This window comes from Oenanthe melanoleuca, chromosome 1A, assembly GCF_029582105.1.
Source record: "Oenanthe melanoleuca isolate GR-GAL-2019-014 chromosome 1A, OMel1.0, whole genome shotgun sequence".
NCBI lineage: Eukaryota > Metazoa > Chordata > Aves > Passeriformes > Muscicapidae > Oenanthe > Oenanthe melanoleuca.
The window spans coordinates 60749806-60767478 of NC_079334.1; the positions used below are offsets into that span (position 1 = coordinate 60749806).

Here is a 17673-nt window from a genome sequence, read left to right on the forward strand (position 1 = left end):
ATTATTTGTAAAGCATCATTAAATCACATATTTTCTTGCTTTTAAAAATGTACAGAGACAAAAACATTTTCATCACTCATTATTGTGGCTGGAGAGAAGCAGATCACTGACCTCCCTCATGTACAAAATAATGAGAGTGAAAACGAAAGGTTAAAGCATAAAGTAATAAAATAAAGTAATCTTATGCATTGCCAATTTTTAATGTTATTTTGCTTAAAAAAACAAACAAACAAACAAACAAAATTTCCTGTACTAGTTAATCAATTTTTTCACGTTGAAGGACATTCTATATGGGATGATTCACACCTTGGCCTAGGAATTAAAAGGCTGATTTACCCACCTTTATTTTAATGGCTAAATAATTATTCTTCAATTTATTGATTTCATAAGCCAAACCTGCTGAATGATTAGATTTACCAGCTGTAAAAAGGTCACCACACCACCTCTTTGCAAAGCTTTATCTTTTTAGATTAAAGCTTTTCCTCATAATGCTTTTAGTGTTTCGTAAATCAGCCCTGAGTTTGTTTCAGTGCAAGGATTGCCACATTGTGTTTCTGACCAAAAAGTTTCCACCAGTTTTTCTATCCCAGTTTAGCTAAACCTATATACTTTTTGACTCAGCTTTCCTCATAATTAGAAATTTTCCAATTTTTTTTTTTTTATTTTTTTTTTTTTTTTTTTTGAGGAGAGCGATTTTTCAGTGTAATTGGAACAAACTGCATTAATATTTGAAGATAATTTCCTTATTTCAGTGCAAATTTGAAATTTTGCTCTGGTAAGTAAAGTTTATGTTTCCTAACTTGATAGTGATAGCAAAACCACCACTCTGAGGATGAGTCTAAATGTCCTTTAAAAAATTAGACAATATAGTTTTTAAAAAATAAATACCTCATTGCATAAAATGAATGCATACACCTATAAAACCATTTAAGCATAAGTGCATCCTGAAAATTTAAAAATTCAGGGTGGGCTGCTGTGCACAGAGAACTGATCAAGCGGTATGGAAAGAGTCATTAATATGTTTATAGGTATGAAGCTCACAATTGGGACTATTAAGTTCAGCAAATCCAAGAAATAACTATTGTTCTTATACAGCACACACAATCAAGGACCCAGTATCTTAACTCACACAGTAACACATGGAATTTTCAATATATCTGTAGGACTGGCTGCTTTTCATCACAGAGGGGAGGAATTCCTAGGAGTCAGGATTTTACCATGATTCACAGGATTAGTATTTCTACCTCTCACAGCTTATTTGTGACAGAATGGTAGAGAAGTTTTTTGTCATAAAAATGAGTGTATACTTCATTTTGGAGGCATTCACATGGATACCTACCCTAGGGAACTGAAAATCTTGGCTGATATATTTATTTGGTTTTTGGAAGGTTTTGTCCATATTACTCCTAATAAAAGAGAGTACTTGCCATGCTAATATATGATGATATTTTATTCCTAGACACTTTGAAGGGAATTGTAGTTTTATGTTTGCAGGTTTTAGAATCAAATGCATGAGTGACATTGTGCATAAAGTAGAGGCATGCTTGCTAAGGGACAACCATGCGAGTTGGTGAGTGTGTGAATGTGTGTGTGTTTGTTGCAAAAACACTACTAGAAAAATATGCAAATTGAAATTTAAATTTAAATTAAGGTTGATTACAAAACCTTCATTCCTGGTAGTTAGAATGAATGGGCTGCTTTTCACCCAATGAGCTCTCAGTGCTCTGTTCTACCTGAAAAAGAAATATTGCTTGGGTCTTGCTGCGTTTTCTTGTGTAAAAATGGGATTTCAAGCCTATTTATATTTTATCAATTGAAAATACTGAGCTTACTACTTCTGTTTGAAATGACATTGCCCAGTTTGTAACCTTGAATGCAGATAGCTTAAAAATACCCATCATATGCTTTCTCAGATCTCTTTTCCTCTTGTTTTTGTTGGGAGTTTTTTTGGATTTTTTTTAATCTTAATTTCCATCTTTCAGGCTATTTTATTTCTCATTCAGATTTTCAGATTAATGAACTTCTGTTTTTTTTAGAAGACACAGGTCCAGCAAACCATCAGAAACCAAATCACTGTAATTTGAATAAGAGAAGGTACCTTTCTGAACTATGAGTATTGATTTCCATGGAAAATATATTCAGGGAAACATCTCTTCAAAGGGAATTTTCCACCTAGAAATCCCATCCTTTTTAGGATGCTTCAAAGTGAGAAGGCTGGTTATTAATTAAAATTGTTTTTACTGATCTCCCAAGGCTGTGATCCTACTCTCCCATCTAATCTCAACTAAAGCTTTAGGATAGAGCATGCTAAGCTAAATAAAAACACCCCAAAACCCTATTCCACCTAAACCAAAATACATAATGAAGTGTATAATAAAATATATAATGCTAAACTTTGACTAGGTTGATCATGCAAGTAAATTGCTTTAATATTTTGATAAACAATCAAAAAAATGAATACTAAATCACTACAGTTAGCTTGTAAGCCAGTGATTTAGACATCTGAATACATGAACAATCAGAATTTGAAGCTTTAGTCACCTGCCCAGTGGATGATGGGAAGTGCTGGATGTAGTTTTTCTGGATTTTAATATGCCTTTTGATGCTGGCTCTCACAGCATCCTTATGGATGAGCTGTCCAGCTGTGGGATGAGTGGGTTCACATTGTTCTTGGTGAAGAACTGGCTGAAGGGCAGAGGTGAAAGCATTGTAGTGAATGGAATGACATCTGGCTGGGGACTGGACACCAGAAGTGCTCCTCAGGGAACAATTCTACAGCCAGATTTGTTCAATATATGTGTCAAATATTTACTCCTGGATGCAGAAGTTGAATGCACCACTAGCACGTTTGCTCATGACAAAAACTGTGAGGTGCTGTTGGCTCCCTTGAAGAAGAAGAGGCCTTTCAGAGAAATCTAGATAGATTGGAGCATTGGGCTATGATTAATGGGATGAAATTTAGCGGGTGGAAATGTTGGATCCTGGACCTATGACACCTGGCACAAATATAAGTGGGGAGAGCAGTGGCTGTAGATCAGAGAGGGATCTGGGGGTGCTGCTCAGCACAGCTCCATGTGAGTCAGCAGTGCCAGCCACGGGGACAAACCCTGTCCTGGCACCAAACACAGCATCACCAGACAGTCAAAAGAGCTGACTGTGCCCAGCACTGGTTCAGCCTCACCTTGAGTACCATGTACAGGTCTGGGCCCCACAATTTGGAAAGGACTGTCAAGGTCCCTGAATATGTCTGAAGGAGAGCAACACGGCTGGTGAAAGGGCTGGAAGGAATGTTCTGTGAGGAGAGTCAGAGGGCTTTGGGTTTGTCCAGCTTGGGAAGAGGCTGTGAGAGTCAACCCCATTGCTCTCTAAAGCTTCCAGAGGAGGGGAAATGGAGAGGGAAGTGCTGAGCTCTTCTCCCTGGTCTCCAGTAACAGACCTTGTGGGAATAGTTCAAAGCTGTAGCAGTAGAGGTTTAGACTGAGAAGGTGGCCAAAGACTGGAACAGGCTTCTGTGAGAGGCCAATTCTCCATGCCTGTCAGGGTTTAAGAGGCTGCTGAACAATGCCTTTAACTTCTTTAACTTTTCTTTCACCCTCAATTGGTCAGTAGCTAATTATAAAGTTTTTGTAAGTACCTTCTGAGTGAATTATTTTTTACTGCATTGTGTTCTATTCTATTCTATTCTATTCTATTCTATTCTATTCTATTCTATTCTATTCTATTCATTCCATTCCATTCCATTCCATTCCATTCCATTCCATTCCATTCCATTCCATTCCATTCCATTCCATTCCATTCCATTCCATTCCATGCTAACAAAGACTTCAAGTACTTAATACCTGCAGAGTTATATTTGTGAGAAATCCATATTTGAAGGAAAAATATTGAATGGCCTTTTTTGCTTTTTGGCAATTAACCAACTCTGTGGCATTCAAAAGGACATTTCACTTGTCATTTCACATCCTTCCAGACATCATAAACTGTTTCAGTGATAGAGATTCATTAAATGTATACATACACACATACATACATATATAAGATGTATATACACTTATATATATATATATTTATAATATATAATCAGTAACCAACAACCTCACACTAATAAATTCTGTTGCTGGTGACCTGGTAAGCATTACTGTAAATGCATTTTCAAAATTCATCACTCTTTTTCCCTCATTTCCACCAGTCCAGAGGTACTTTCTATCCCTTTAGATACATTTATTCTGAACTTCTGTAGCTCAGTGTGTCTCAGACACAATGAAATCCTATCTCCTTGTATTCTTCATTGTGTCACAGTAGCAACATGGCAGAAAGACTGTAATTTACTTTGCTGGAATATGCTGACTATAACCTGAGATCTGCAATTACAATTTAGTCTTTTTTGTCCTTATGGAGATAATAAAGATCAGGCTGCTGCCAATTTGTTGCTGTTGCTCTCAGGTCACAGGGAAGACCATGAAATTTTACCATCTTTTCACTGGTCTTTTTTTTCTAGATTTCCTGGAACCATTTCAGCATACAAGCAATTATTAGACTTGCCTTTTCAAACAAATGCTGATAACCCCTTACATAAGTTAAAGGCTAAAGGAAAGAAAGAAAAAAAAGACCAGCGAAAAACTGAACAACCCAAAGCCCAGTAGGATTTGCTAATATTGATGGTCCTGATTGTACACAAAAGTGAAAATTAGTTTTCCAGAGATGTTTTCTCTCATGAAAGTAAATAGCATTCCAGCAGCAAATGCAAGGACTGATTATGTCTAATCATCATGTAGATCCTATGCAGTAGCAACAACTTCAACACATGCAGGAGAATGCTGGCAGAAGCTCTGTGCAAATATTGTTCATGTGTTAAGCAAATACTTCCTCTGGGATAATTTTTGAAAGTATGAAACCATTTGTCTGTCTGATTATATGAACAAGGAAAGTAATTAGAATGCACAACAGATTTTCAGTAATCACACGTGTGTGTGAGAATTGGCATAGGAAATTGTAAGTCAACAGCAATCTGACTTTTGTCACAGTTAGAAATAGAGCTACATGAATTGTAAGAGACTTTTAAGTGACTGAACTTTAAGAAAGATATTAAAAAAAGCTATTGATTTTGATTTCTAAAAGCCTTAAAGGGCCATCTTAAGCCTTCAAGATGGTAGCTGAACCTCACTATTTCTGTAAACCCATGGTAATTTTAACACTTGGATATTGTGTGCTTTGAAGTTGAAACTACACAGAAGAAAAATGGGAAAAATTGAAATGGACTTAAACTGCAAAATGCAGTGCTACAACACCTGTTCTGAGTAGGCTGAAATGGGAGATATGTTTAAATCTCAAAATAGAGATTAAGTGTTGTGCGTCAGATCCAGGAGCCATTGCACAGACTTATCCAAATATGTTTTTCATTACTTTCTAATAATATTAAAAATCCCCCAAACCAGAACAAAACCATAATGGTGGATTACAGCAAGGAAGCACAAGGGTGATCTTTTTTGGTTAAGGTCCAATGATAGCAAATGCATGAGAAGAAAACATGCAAATGAGACCTTAGGCATGAAAGAGTTTGTAATGTGCCAACGTACCATGTTATAGCAATGAGAACATATCCATCAAATTAAACAATATGAATCCTTTCAACACTATTTGGCTGTGAATGGAGACAGAACATACCTTCCTCCTGTGTTCATTTATCTCCTTATTCCTCCTCCAGCCTTATCTAGACCAGACATATGCTAGGGTACTGGATGGCCCTTATCTGCCAGAATAATTTTACACCCTGTTCCATTGTCTGTGTGGAACAGAAAGCTCAAACACCTTAAGAACATCAATGACTTCTCTTGGAGAGGTCACAGTTAAAAGTACCAAGAAATGCAAGCTATTTATTTAGACACTTTAGTTGTGATAAAGCAATCTCTAAAATTTGAAGAGACAGAGAGGGAAGAAACATGACAAGGCAAACCAAAACAAGTTAACACAGGAACTTAAAAACAGCAGGAAAAATTATGTGTATAATAAAACTGAGCCTAAATTTTTATTTGCATTGTTATTCTTATGCAATTCTCTGGAATACATAACATGATGACCCATATCAGAGGTTGGTTGTCTATATAGGTACATTTTTAAGAGTGTCTTCAGGAGAATTGTTTTGGTGCTTCTAACAAAATTAGCTTAAATGAAGTTGTTTCCTAGAAACATATCTACTCAGCTATTGCATTACTTGGCCATTGGCAATTAAGGCATAAAATACACATGAAGTCAAATCACGAGCTGATGAAATTCAAATATATTGCAGTTTTTTTAATAGCACAGCATTGATTTACATCAGCTGCAAATCTGCTTCATGCTGATGTGCACACTGGTTATCATCCTGAAGGATCATAAAGTGTTTCATGAATTAGCATCTTGAAGCATTTACCACATCTACTTGAAAACACGATAAAAGTCTCTTCTTTTTGGACAATCTGTCACATCATAATCTATGGTGCCATCTATGGTAGACTGCAGTTTTAAATCTTTAAAATCCCTTGTAGGTACTGAGTTTCATCTGTGTATACTGATAGACATCAATGGCTCAATAGATGCCACTGACAGCTGAACCTCCATGGAAATCTGGGGGCTTGACTGAACTCTAACGTTCAGAGTTGCAGTGATCTGTTTGTGCAGCCTTTTCTGTGTGACAGCTATGACAGCACATGGAACCTTTATAGCCAGCAGACACATTGCCCTCTCAATTACATCCACTCAGGATCTTCAACAAGTGTTGAAACTGAAAAATGCACGGACAACTCTGCTGCCAAAAAGATTTAATGGAAAGTATTTTAAATACACACGCTAGTGTTTTTCAAATTAAAATAATTTGGAGACGAGACATAAATATGGAATATTTAAATTAAAGTAATTTGGAGACAAGAGACATAGATATGGTCTGTATGGCTACAAAGTGTTTCTAACACACAAGAATTTGTTTGTTTTCATCTAGACAAGTTTAATGGTACTGAGTTCTTTCAAAAATTTATATTTAGATAAAACCACACATCTCTCCTTTTATTTCAAATCCTCTCATCATTTACTACCATGTGACTTCCCAGGAAAATCTCTAATGTAGCCTGACTGCATCAGCTCAGTTCCTTTCTGTTTATGGGTTTTACTTTCTGTGCCATGTCTCTGATGAGGAGTGAGTGTCTGAGCGAATGATGGCCATTAATTAGAGATTAAGCCCTTCCCCAGTGACAAGGGAATATTAGAGGAGGGCATTGCTTTTTTGTGCAAAGTATTATCTCAGTTCTTCACAACATTAAATGAAACAAGTTGGATAAGTAATCCTCTGAGAGTACAAGGACAGGAGGTGGGTTGCAGTTCTCACTCTGACTTCTCACATTGAACATAGACTGTGGCTATATTTAACATGTTTTAATTGATTACTAATCACATATTCATTGCACTTTAGCATTTTGCTGTAAGAACTAATTTTGCTAAACTTGCAGGTGAAAGTGTCCTAAAGGGGTTGCTTATTTAGAGACTGACTGTAGCAGTGTGGCCTCTATAGGAGAACCCTGAATTCCTGTCATCTCCATGTGGACAAGCACTGCAGAGCTGGCACACTCAGAAGTGTAGTACTGTTTGCAGGAATTAGCAATCCCCATGGAGAGTGTGAGGCATGTCTGATGTGTGTACAGCATTACAGCTATCCTGTAATTCTACCTGCAGTTTCACTGACATCACTGCTGAGGTGGAGATGAGGGATGAATCCTCTGCCCACCATCTAATTCACTTCTTTGCTCCACTATAAAGTTTGCAGAATTTTGTGAATCATTTCTCTGCCTTTTTTTTTTTTTTTTTTTTTTTTTACCAGTATTGAAGAGGATATTCCCCAACATGGACAGTCTTGCTTGTCAAAATTTTTTTCTTTATTTTTCCTGGAAACACAGAACATCTCTTCTTTGAAAAGAATTACTTCTGACTCAGCCTAGGTGAGGTAAAGGAGTAAAAATTACCTTTGACTGAGTGCACTCATTGTTCCTATAGACCTACTGAGATGTGTCTGCCTTGTTGGATTTCCTCCCCAAGTGTTCCTAAACAGTTTCCTGATCAGGAATAACACAATGTAAGTTATCTTTGTAACATTTCCAAAGGTATAGCCAGTGCTTTCATTACCTTCAGTGGTCATATTCTTAATTAACTTTTTCAAATATAATGATGGGGTAATAAAAAACAGAAGAGAAAATTCTGGCAGTATAAAACAGTGCTTATGCTGCTCTGCTAAAGGACCTAAAAGGAACAAGGGACTCTCAGACAAAACAAACAGTGAATTTCTGGAGCATTAGATACTGCTACATTATAATTCACTGATCACTGCTGTTATTGCTTTGGCGCCTTAGCATAACCACAATGTCAATTCTTCTTCTTTTGTTTTTCTTAATTGCAAATTATTAATCAGTCTTTGAAAAGTAAATTCTTGAAAATTCTTTCACACCACTCAGCACTGTCTGAGGACGGGACATTGCATATCTCAAACAGTAGATCTGTATGCTACAAATTATGGCATATAATGAAGAAACAAGAACCTTCAAGAGACCAGCCAGTGAGCACATATATATTTATTTTTCATTCAGCACTACTATTCTCTATCACAATTTTGGCTCAGGTCCTCAATCCTCAAACACCTCATTCACATGCCAAAATTCACATTATATGCTTCTGTATGCAAAATTATGCCAATTATGTAAGAGGCATCAAAGGCATCTGTTCCTCATAGTCAGTCTTCATTAATCAAGAAAGCAAATAAACATGTGCACATAATATGTACTAAAAAAGCCTGAATTTTAAAATATTTGAGACTAGTCTTATTATTGATATTCATAAAGTGACAATTTTTGGATTCATAATCAGGCAGTAACATACTCTGGGAAGATTATGGTGAGACCTGTGGAATTCAACTTATAATGGTGATGTCAGGATGAAATCTTGTCCTACAATTACAGCTGCTGTGGTAGAGTTGGTTATCTGGGCTAACCCAGCACAATGAATCATTAATGCCCAGGCTGGCCTAAGAACTCCAGTGAGACGAGATAATCAGCTGAAGCACTGGCCAGTTTCCCAGCAGAGCAGCTGGTCAACAGTTACAGGAACTCTCCAAGTGGGAATTTTGTACAGTTTTAGGACATTTCCCTATGTAACTCCTGCTGTGCACACTCAAGATGCACTAAATTTACACTGAAGGTGTGCTCATGAATCTCCTGAGGAGAATCTGTCAGTCTCAGGCATCTCCCCAGGCATCTTCTGCTTCAGAACTGACCAAACTGCAAATAGATAATTTAAAACATAAGTATAAACTGCTCTTGCATGGGCAGCAATGATCACATAGGAGAGGCTTTTGTGCATAGCCAAGACAGAGGATGTTTTGTACATTCTGTGAGGAAACCAGAGACAATGGATGATGCATCTGCTGTTGTGGTCACCCAGGATCACAGGCCAGCTTGTAAGAATGCAGCAACACAAAAAAAAAAGTTCAGCTGAAGATGCTACTGAGAGGGTGGTTTCATTATCTTTCTCTTGGAAAGATCTGACTCCCCATGTGAGCTTTACTGAGGATTGTGTTTTTGAACAGACACACTTCCTGTGTTTATGCAACAAATATAAATGCAGACAAAGTGAGTCAACACCTCATTTTGGTACTTTTGATAAGAAAGAAGGGCAGGGAGAAAGGGAGAGCAAAAAGAGACAAAGGGACAAAGAAAAGCAAACAAAGAAAAAGAAACCAGCTGAGGAAGAAATCAGATAAGGAGTCTATACGAATACCCAAAAGTCTTGTAGTGAGATAACTGTGATGATATAAAAGTATATATTTTTAAATTTTCCAATTTTTGCTGCATAATAGACTTCAGTGTCTTCCTTTGGTTCATAGTCATTGTCTGGTTAATAAATACAGAAGTTTAGTATTAGTTTGCAGATAATGTTCAATAAAATTTAATTATTTTTAAAGCCATGTGCCTGCCTCTGGTAAAAGTCATTTGGAAAGTTGAAGGCTAAGCATAATGTACTGCACATTTGAAGAGAGTTTTCATGTACTTAAGTCATTCAGACACTCGAGAGAAGGGAAGGCAAGGGAGGTGCATAGTCAAGGAGTTAAGGTACTTCAAAGATGTATAAGAGTGAAAACTACAATTAAAACATGTGGTCCTGTTTCAAGGCCACCCTATTCTACCTTTGGCTCTTTTCTGTACAATTTGCATTTGGGCCTTTTTATATTTGTAGGGAAATCTATGTATGCACCATACAGAAATGCATCTGTGCAGGTGTCCAGGCATGTATCTGGACCAGAGCACAGAAGTATGACTGCAGCTTGTGGACAGAGCCAAGCTTGCTTCCTCCAGTTAGAACTTAAGCACAATATTATACAGCTATAGCAGCAAGCAATCCCAGTGTGGGCTATATAGCCTTAGCAGGACCCTGAGTAAATTTTTGATCCTGTGTGACCTCATTTGTGCATAGGCATGAGATGTCAATATCTCCACCTTGGGTTTGCCCATCACTGCTCACAAGGCATTTTCCCTGAGGCACAATGTGTTGCTGTTATTGCCAGCAGGAGAGTCAGTCAAGAATTTGGAACAGTCATTTCCCACTGCATAAGGGTAATTAATTTTACATAGGAGAGCAGACTTCAGCAACACTAAATCACGAGCTTTACAGCTGTGTGGTTGTAATTCCTCTTATTTCTGAGTAAGAGAGCAGCTTGGATCACAGCATTACTCATCAGCCCGCAGGGCAAAGATCCCTGCAAGGATGCCAAGGAGTTCCTGTGCACTGGGAGGGCCTGGAGCAGCACAGGCTGACACACAGCAGAGCTGGCAGCTCCTTTCAGACTGGGCTGCGTGGGTGGAGGGTCTTTCTGCAGCCTGAAATCATCAGTGGGTGTTACACTGACTAACAAGAAAATACCTCATAATGCATACAGAACATTCATTTAACACCCTAAATATGAGGTGGGTACTGAGGATGGAAATTATCAAGACTTTACTGCCAGAAACCCTGTGAAAACAATATTTAGCAATTCAAGTAAGTTCATGCCACTTTCTGCTTAATGCTTGAGGGAGCACCAGGGTTGGCAGTCAGTAATTACTTCTGTGCAGAAACAGAGTTTGACACACACTGTTAGAATTTTTTAAGCAAGTTAAAAGAAAGTCTGATGGTTTCACAACAACACTGCTTAAAGTATCTAGCCCTGAAAGAATAAAACCAGTGTATTGAAATAACTTTGAGTTCCATATCAGTACTAGATATGAGAAAGGGTGTAATTCTAGAAGCTCAGACAGAGACCTTACCTGTGCCAGGACCTGTAGCTGGCAGCCTTTTACAGCTTGACACATGAAAATATCACACTGCCTTGCAGTTCTCAGCCTGGGAGGTGAATGAATATCACCTCTGCAACTTTCATCTCCTTGGCAAGCAGACTCTGACTTACATGAACATTTGTGTCAGTGTCAGGGAAAGAGAATGAATCTGAAGTCCTATGATAAATGTATCCATGTGAAGATATCACAGAAAAATGGGATCTGATTGTTCTGCTACCCCTCCCTGTGAGGGTAGTGGGGCAGGGGGCCAGGGTAGAGTTCCAGAACAGAAAGAATAAAATTCTCAGTTCTGTACATGTTGAACACCTACACAAGCTTATTTTATAAGGACACATGCAGAGAATATAGAGTTACATAAAAAGCAACAGCAAAACAGACTGTTCATATGGATAACACAACAGATTTTCCTCTGTTTTTAATGTCTGTACAGCTTATGTATCTTGAACAGATGTCGTGACCTTTTTTATGCACTGCTGCTTTCTGTTATAGCCAATGAGCAAGATTTAAAATGACCACTGAATTTCCTGCTGCATAGACATAGGAACTATTTTTAATACTGGAAATCTTTTGTATAATTAATGCTAATCAAATTAATTATGGTAGAGGGTTTTTTTTACCTGAAACAGTGTGATCCTTTGGGTCTCTGAGTAGTTTGAGCCTTGTATGAGGGAAAATGTACTGCAGGGGCTTCCCATTTATCTGAGGAAAACAAATATGCATGTCATAAAAAGATAAACCAACAACAATTGCATCAATATTTTCAGACAGTTGAAACAGAAACAAACAAACAAACTTATTTCATCCAGGGAAATATCACAAATTCTCAATTAAAAAACTCTCCCAAGTTTGAAGACATTTTTCAGACCGCAAATTCCTTCTGTGAGGTAATGAATATTTGCTACCATAACTCCAGATGTCAAATATCATATTAGTTCTGATTTTTCTGAGTGACTAGAAAATGGTCACTCTATTCTGTAGCTTCTTTTAACCTTAATCCTTTATTCAAGCAGTGTTTATGAGAAGAAAGAAACAAAACATGATTCCTGTATTTTTCATAACATTCTTTTCTTAGACAAGTAAACAAAATGTTAGTTTAATGTGTTACATCCACGAATTACTGCTTTAGTTTCAGCAAAACTACATGGTCCAATGTACCTCTTGTCTTCAAACTCCAAAATCCATTTGAAAGGCCCATACTAAAGCTCATAGGACTACATTCTGTATGAAAATGTGCAGCATTTCCCTGGGCTGATCCTAGACCACGTCACAGCTGAAAGCAATGCACCCTACAACACACTCCAAAGAGTCAGTTTGCTGTTGGAATGATCCCACCTGCCCATGGTTTGGGCACAGGAGGGGCCAAGCTGCAGGGGCTGACCCACCTTCCAGGGATGGTCACCACACCAAACACCTCTGCAGAGTGCTGGCTGCAACACTGCCCTCACAGCCATCACAGCCCTCCTTGGCTGCAGTTTTGGTCTTTTGTAGCAAAGATGAACCCATCACTTCCCTGCCTCAGCACGTGGGCTCCAAGCCTGGGCAATGCACCTGGACCAAGAGGAGGGAGCTCGACTGTGCCTGGCCCAGGTGGGACCCCAGGGAGCCAAGGGGACAACACTACTCAGCATGGCAATGCAGCAGCTTGAGCCTTTCAGCAGCCTGCTGCCAGGAGTTTATTACTGGTATTTATACTTAAGCAGCATTTAAAGGGATTAAGCTCCTCCTGAGCCAAGCACTTCAAGCCTAGTTCTGCCCTGGAGAGTTTATGAAGTTAATGGATAGCACACATAAATGATGGGAGGGGAAACAGAGAGGTCAAGGGACTTGCTTAGCTCAGTCCCACAGTAAGCAGAAGAGTTTATGCATCTGTTGTCATAAGTCAGTTACTTATCCAGTGAATGATGTTGCATCTAGAGGACTCAAATCCTCCCATATCACAGTGAGAGCAATATTGACTGTAATTAATGTCAGACATAAAGGACATCATGGACTTGGTAGTAGACAAGTACTCCAGAATAAATCAGAACATGAGATCAGGCAGACATTTGAATTTATCATGGGATTTTGTCAGAATATAGAGTCCAATATTACCAGGAGTCTTCCACACTCATTAATGGATAGGGAGAGTGTTCTGTTCACTGTCAGAAATTCAGCAAGTTTTATATAACAATAAAAGTGAAGCATTTGTCATAAAATTGTATAAAATCTGAAAGAATGCATCTAATTTTATTTTGAATTAAATAAAAAATATGAAATATTGCTGTTTACAAGAAGTATATTTGAATAGATCCTTAGCTGGGATCCATTTTGGTGGGAGCAATTCAATTTAACAGAGGAAAACTTCAATTCATATTGTTTTACTTGCTCTATCTTCTTTCATTTTTAAAATAATAAAAAAAAAAAAATCCAGAAATATTCAATGCCATATTGTACATGACTGCTAACAAATATATCAGAAAATATAGGCTGTCTCCTTCTTTAGCCTGTTGCTTCCTCATTACTTTCAGAATTTTATGAGAAGAATAAATCTCTGTGATTCACGTAGGTCTAAATAAAAGTATTGAATTTTATTAGTGTCCAGGGTAGTATATTATTATTTTATTGTTGGTGGGAATCAGTACTTAAATGGAACAAGTCATTAAACTTTTACTTTCACACCAGTACATTTCTGAAAGTGGCAGAACAAACAGGGAAAAACTGTGGTTGCTGTAAACCGATAATAGCGAGAACAATTACATTGTTCTTGATGTTTTGCTTTAATCATTAGTGAGCATGTTTATCTGCAAATTACTAGAATATCTGAAAACCTGTAATACACACATTATTCTGATATGTATCTGAAAATTTATCTGAAAATTTACTAGAATATTTCAAAACCTGTAGAATACAAATTGTTTTGTCTTTCCAGTTGTTCACATCTTGCTTCCACTAAAGTTGGTTTTCCTTCACCTGAATATATGCTAGGAATCCCTTCTAGCTGACTCTTCCCCCAGTTTCCTCAGGGAAGACACAAAAGTGTGACAGTGGAAATCTAAACTGGTGCAGAGGGGCCATCCTTCCACTGTACAGCTGCAAGAGTGGAGAACATGTAAATCCACAAGCCCAGATTTAGGTCACAGGGCAAATTTGACTTGATCCCACTTATCTTTTACAAACCCCAGAGATTTCTGCCATCTGTCCCTGTCATGAAGAACCTTCCTCATCTTTTGGGAGCATTCAGCACACTTGATTTGCAGTTCAGAATTGGCATATCATCCTCTTCCTCAGGAAATATAAGCCCTGGTCATGTGCTTCATGTTATTAGTCAGCTCAAAGGCCCTCCAAAAATGGAATGAATGGGAAGTAATTGTGCAGAGAATTTCTAAGACTAATACAGAAGATGGATTTAAAAATGCATTCAATTTCCTGTTGTCTTTAGGTGTTTTGTCTGATAATCAAACACTATGAAAGCCTCACAAAAGGCAATATTATAAGCTAAACATGATAATCAAGAAGAAAAATTTCCCCTTCCACTGGTGTTAGACAGGTCCTGATAAGGTGACTCTCAGCAGCTACAGTTGGTTGTTGTTCTCTGGGAAATACCATTTTCAAGGGAAACTTTACCTGAAGTAGTTATCCAGATGGAGGATGCTCAAGGTGGTGAATGAGGCAGTATCTATCCTAATTTTTGAATTCCACAGCACTTGCATGAGCACACACAGCCTGTGCAAGCTGGTACCAAGAATTTCTCCAGCTGTGATAATTCTGCCCCTTTGAACCTCTAAATTCCATCTGTGCAGAGCACAAATGTCGAGTTCTCTAGAAATCCTCAAGGTAGAAAGTTCTTTCTGCTGATAGATGCCCAATGATGGAGATAATTTGGAAAAGATGCACTGAATAAAAACTTAAAAAATACAATGTTCCTGCTCATTAATAAATTGCAAAGTCAGTTGCATATTCTTCTGCAATTAGGTAAATTCAACAGTGACCTTTGTTCCAGAAATCATTCTGGCATGCAGAGAGAAAAACATTTCTGAGTGACTAAGAAATGAGGCACTGCCAGAGAAATTCCTTTGTGAATACAGTGAGGAGGTGGCTAACAATCAACTCTTTAAATTAAATATTTTAACAATAACACTAAAGTTGGAAATGTCCCATTTCTCATCACATTTCCAGATAATTTCAATCACAAAATGCTCCCCTCCACCCAAGTTTTTAGCAGAAAACAGTTTACTACAATTGAAAAGAAATTCTCCTAGCTAGCTGGAAAACAATCAAAACTAAGTAGATGTACTTCAAAAATATGGAACAAAAGTTTTCAGGTAGCTTTATGCATCTGCATCACAAATGGCATTTTCTCATTTTAGCCCAAATGCTCACCTTACGACCAAGTTTTTCATAATTTCTAAATATCCAAGTGCCCCTAAAAAGGCTTGATTTAAATTTCAAAAGAATGGTAGTGAGCCATGAATGAAGAGAAAAGCATATAATTCTTTAGGGTGTTTAGAAATAGGGGATTGCATTCAAAAGGTTTCATGTCTAGGACCCTTGCCTTCTTTTTGTGATTAGAAAGCTGTTGCCTAAGTGAACTGACAGCAATATACTGGTATTATGATGAATTTAGGATTTTATTATTAGCTTAGGTCTTAAAAAGACCCACCTATGATGACTGGAAGTATTTAAAACCCCTCACTGAAAAACTACTTATAGCTTCTTAATATACTCTCATTATCATGAACTTTTACTGCTCTGGCTCCTCCTCCTACTGCTCTTTCCCAAACTATTTGTAAAAGCCAGTTTAGTTAGAATATGCAAATAATATTCACAGAAAATAATATGAAAAAAAACTTTTGATATCTGAAGGTTTAAAGAAGTTGCTGGTGAACTGGCAGTGACTAAGGACACTTTTGAGGTCGACAGTGATCAGTCGGGAATCTACAATAGATTATGTATTGATCAGGTTTTGCCCTCCTCAGGGAAGCAGTCCAGAATCAATACATTGGGAAATGGCTATTAAGATATTCAACTGAACTGCAATTTAATGTGATTTCAGAATACTAAATAGCACCACAGAAGTTGCTATAGAAACAAATGTATTTTAATATTTATAATACAGAGTGTGAGCTTAATCTGCTAGGTTATAAGAAATCCATGGAAGTGTGGAGGTTCAGGGTTGTCACTCTACTGCATTCTTGCTTCAAAAGGTCAGGGTTGTGCTTTATTTATTCCCTTTGGTTGTACAGACTCTGTGGGATGGAATCAAGCAGTTCTGATTTAATTTAGTAAGAAAATTGATTCACACGTGTGAATCAAAATCTTCTGGAATATACATGCTGTAGTGGTCATTAAAATATTTTAATTTTTTGACACAGAAGATTATAAAAATAGCAAATTTAGAGCCAATAAGTGTATTTGGAAACACTGATACATTACAAGCATTAATACAGTAATGTAGCAGTAGCAGTGTTATTGATGCAAATTATTCTTTCTGTGGTTAGTTTGAGCTCGTCAAGGGATATTAAGGAAGTTGTAATGGATTAATTCCTGTGCTAACCAGGAAACTTCCCTCATAACTGATTTCAGAAAATCACCTGCAGCAAAGGAAGCTCTGGGTGAGGGTGGATATGTTCTCTGGATGGAGAATGACTTGCCATTTTTGTCTCTAGAGTACATTATACTTGGACACTACGTGTTTCTGTGAAGGACTGAGGTGTGGATACAAGAGACAGACAGCATGGCACAATGAATTCAGTAACCCTTTTGTAACACTCAGGGCTAAAAAAGCCCTTATAGGGAGTGGTTACTTTGCCTCATCACTCTCATTGGGCTGATATGGTTTATTTGCCTTCATTGCTTGAAAATATAATGCTAAAAAAGAGAGATGCTAATACTGATTTACTTTCTTCTATTGCTAAGTATTTCACAACTCAGTGTGGAGCTAATGAAACTTTTAAAAAATATCTCTGGCCCTTTTTATCTTGTCACAAAGAAATTTAATTTCTAGATGTGTCTGAAAAGATATTTGTTTCTAAGTTGGCTTAAACAAATGTTCAGAGAATACACTTGATGTACACAAGCTCTGACTAACATTTTGGTTGGGTAGATGATGTGGAGTTGGTGAGACCTGGCATTTCTCCCTTCTGCAGAGTCATTGATACTATTTTTTACTGGTGTGTTATAGCTAACCTGGATGGAAACAGAAGAAGGAACTGTTGAGAAGTTTCTCCACACACATCACTTCTCTTCTACTGAAGCTTTATGTGGCATCAGACAGAATTATTTAGAACATGTTCACTCTCCAATTTACACCCCATATTTCACAAAACCTTAGAAAATGTGTTTGGCAAGA

The 17673-nt window shown here is 37.5% G+C and overlaps 1 protein-coding gene across 1 annotated transcript in view; it reads right to left on the reverse strand.

Annotated features, from left to right (window-relative positions):
- Window positions 1-17673, reverse strand: part of PCLO (piccolo presynaptic cytomatrix protein) — a 308509-nt gene that overhangs the window by 108470 nt on the left and 182366 nt on the right. Inside the window, exon 9 of the mRNA XM_056516399.1 lies at window positions 11963-12044. Within this exon, the coding sequence (XP_056372374.1) occupies window positions 11963-12044 (82 nt within the window). The remainder of the gene's footprint in view (window positions 1-11962; window positions 12045-17673) is intronic.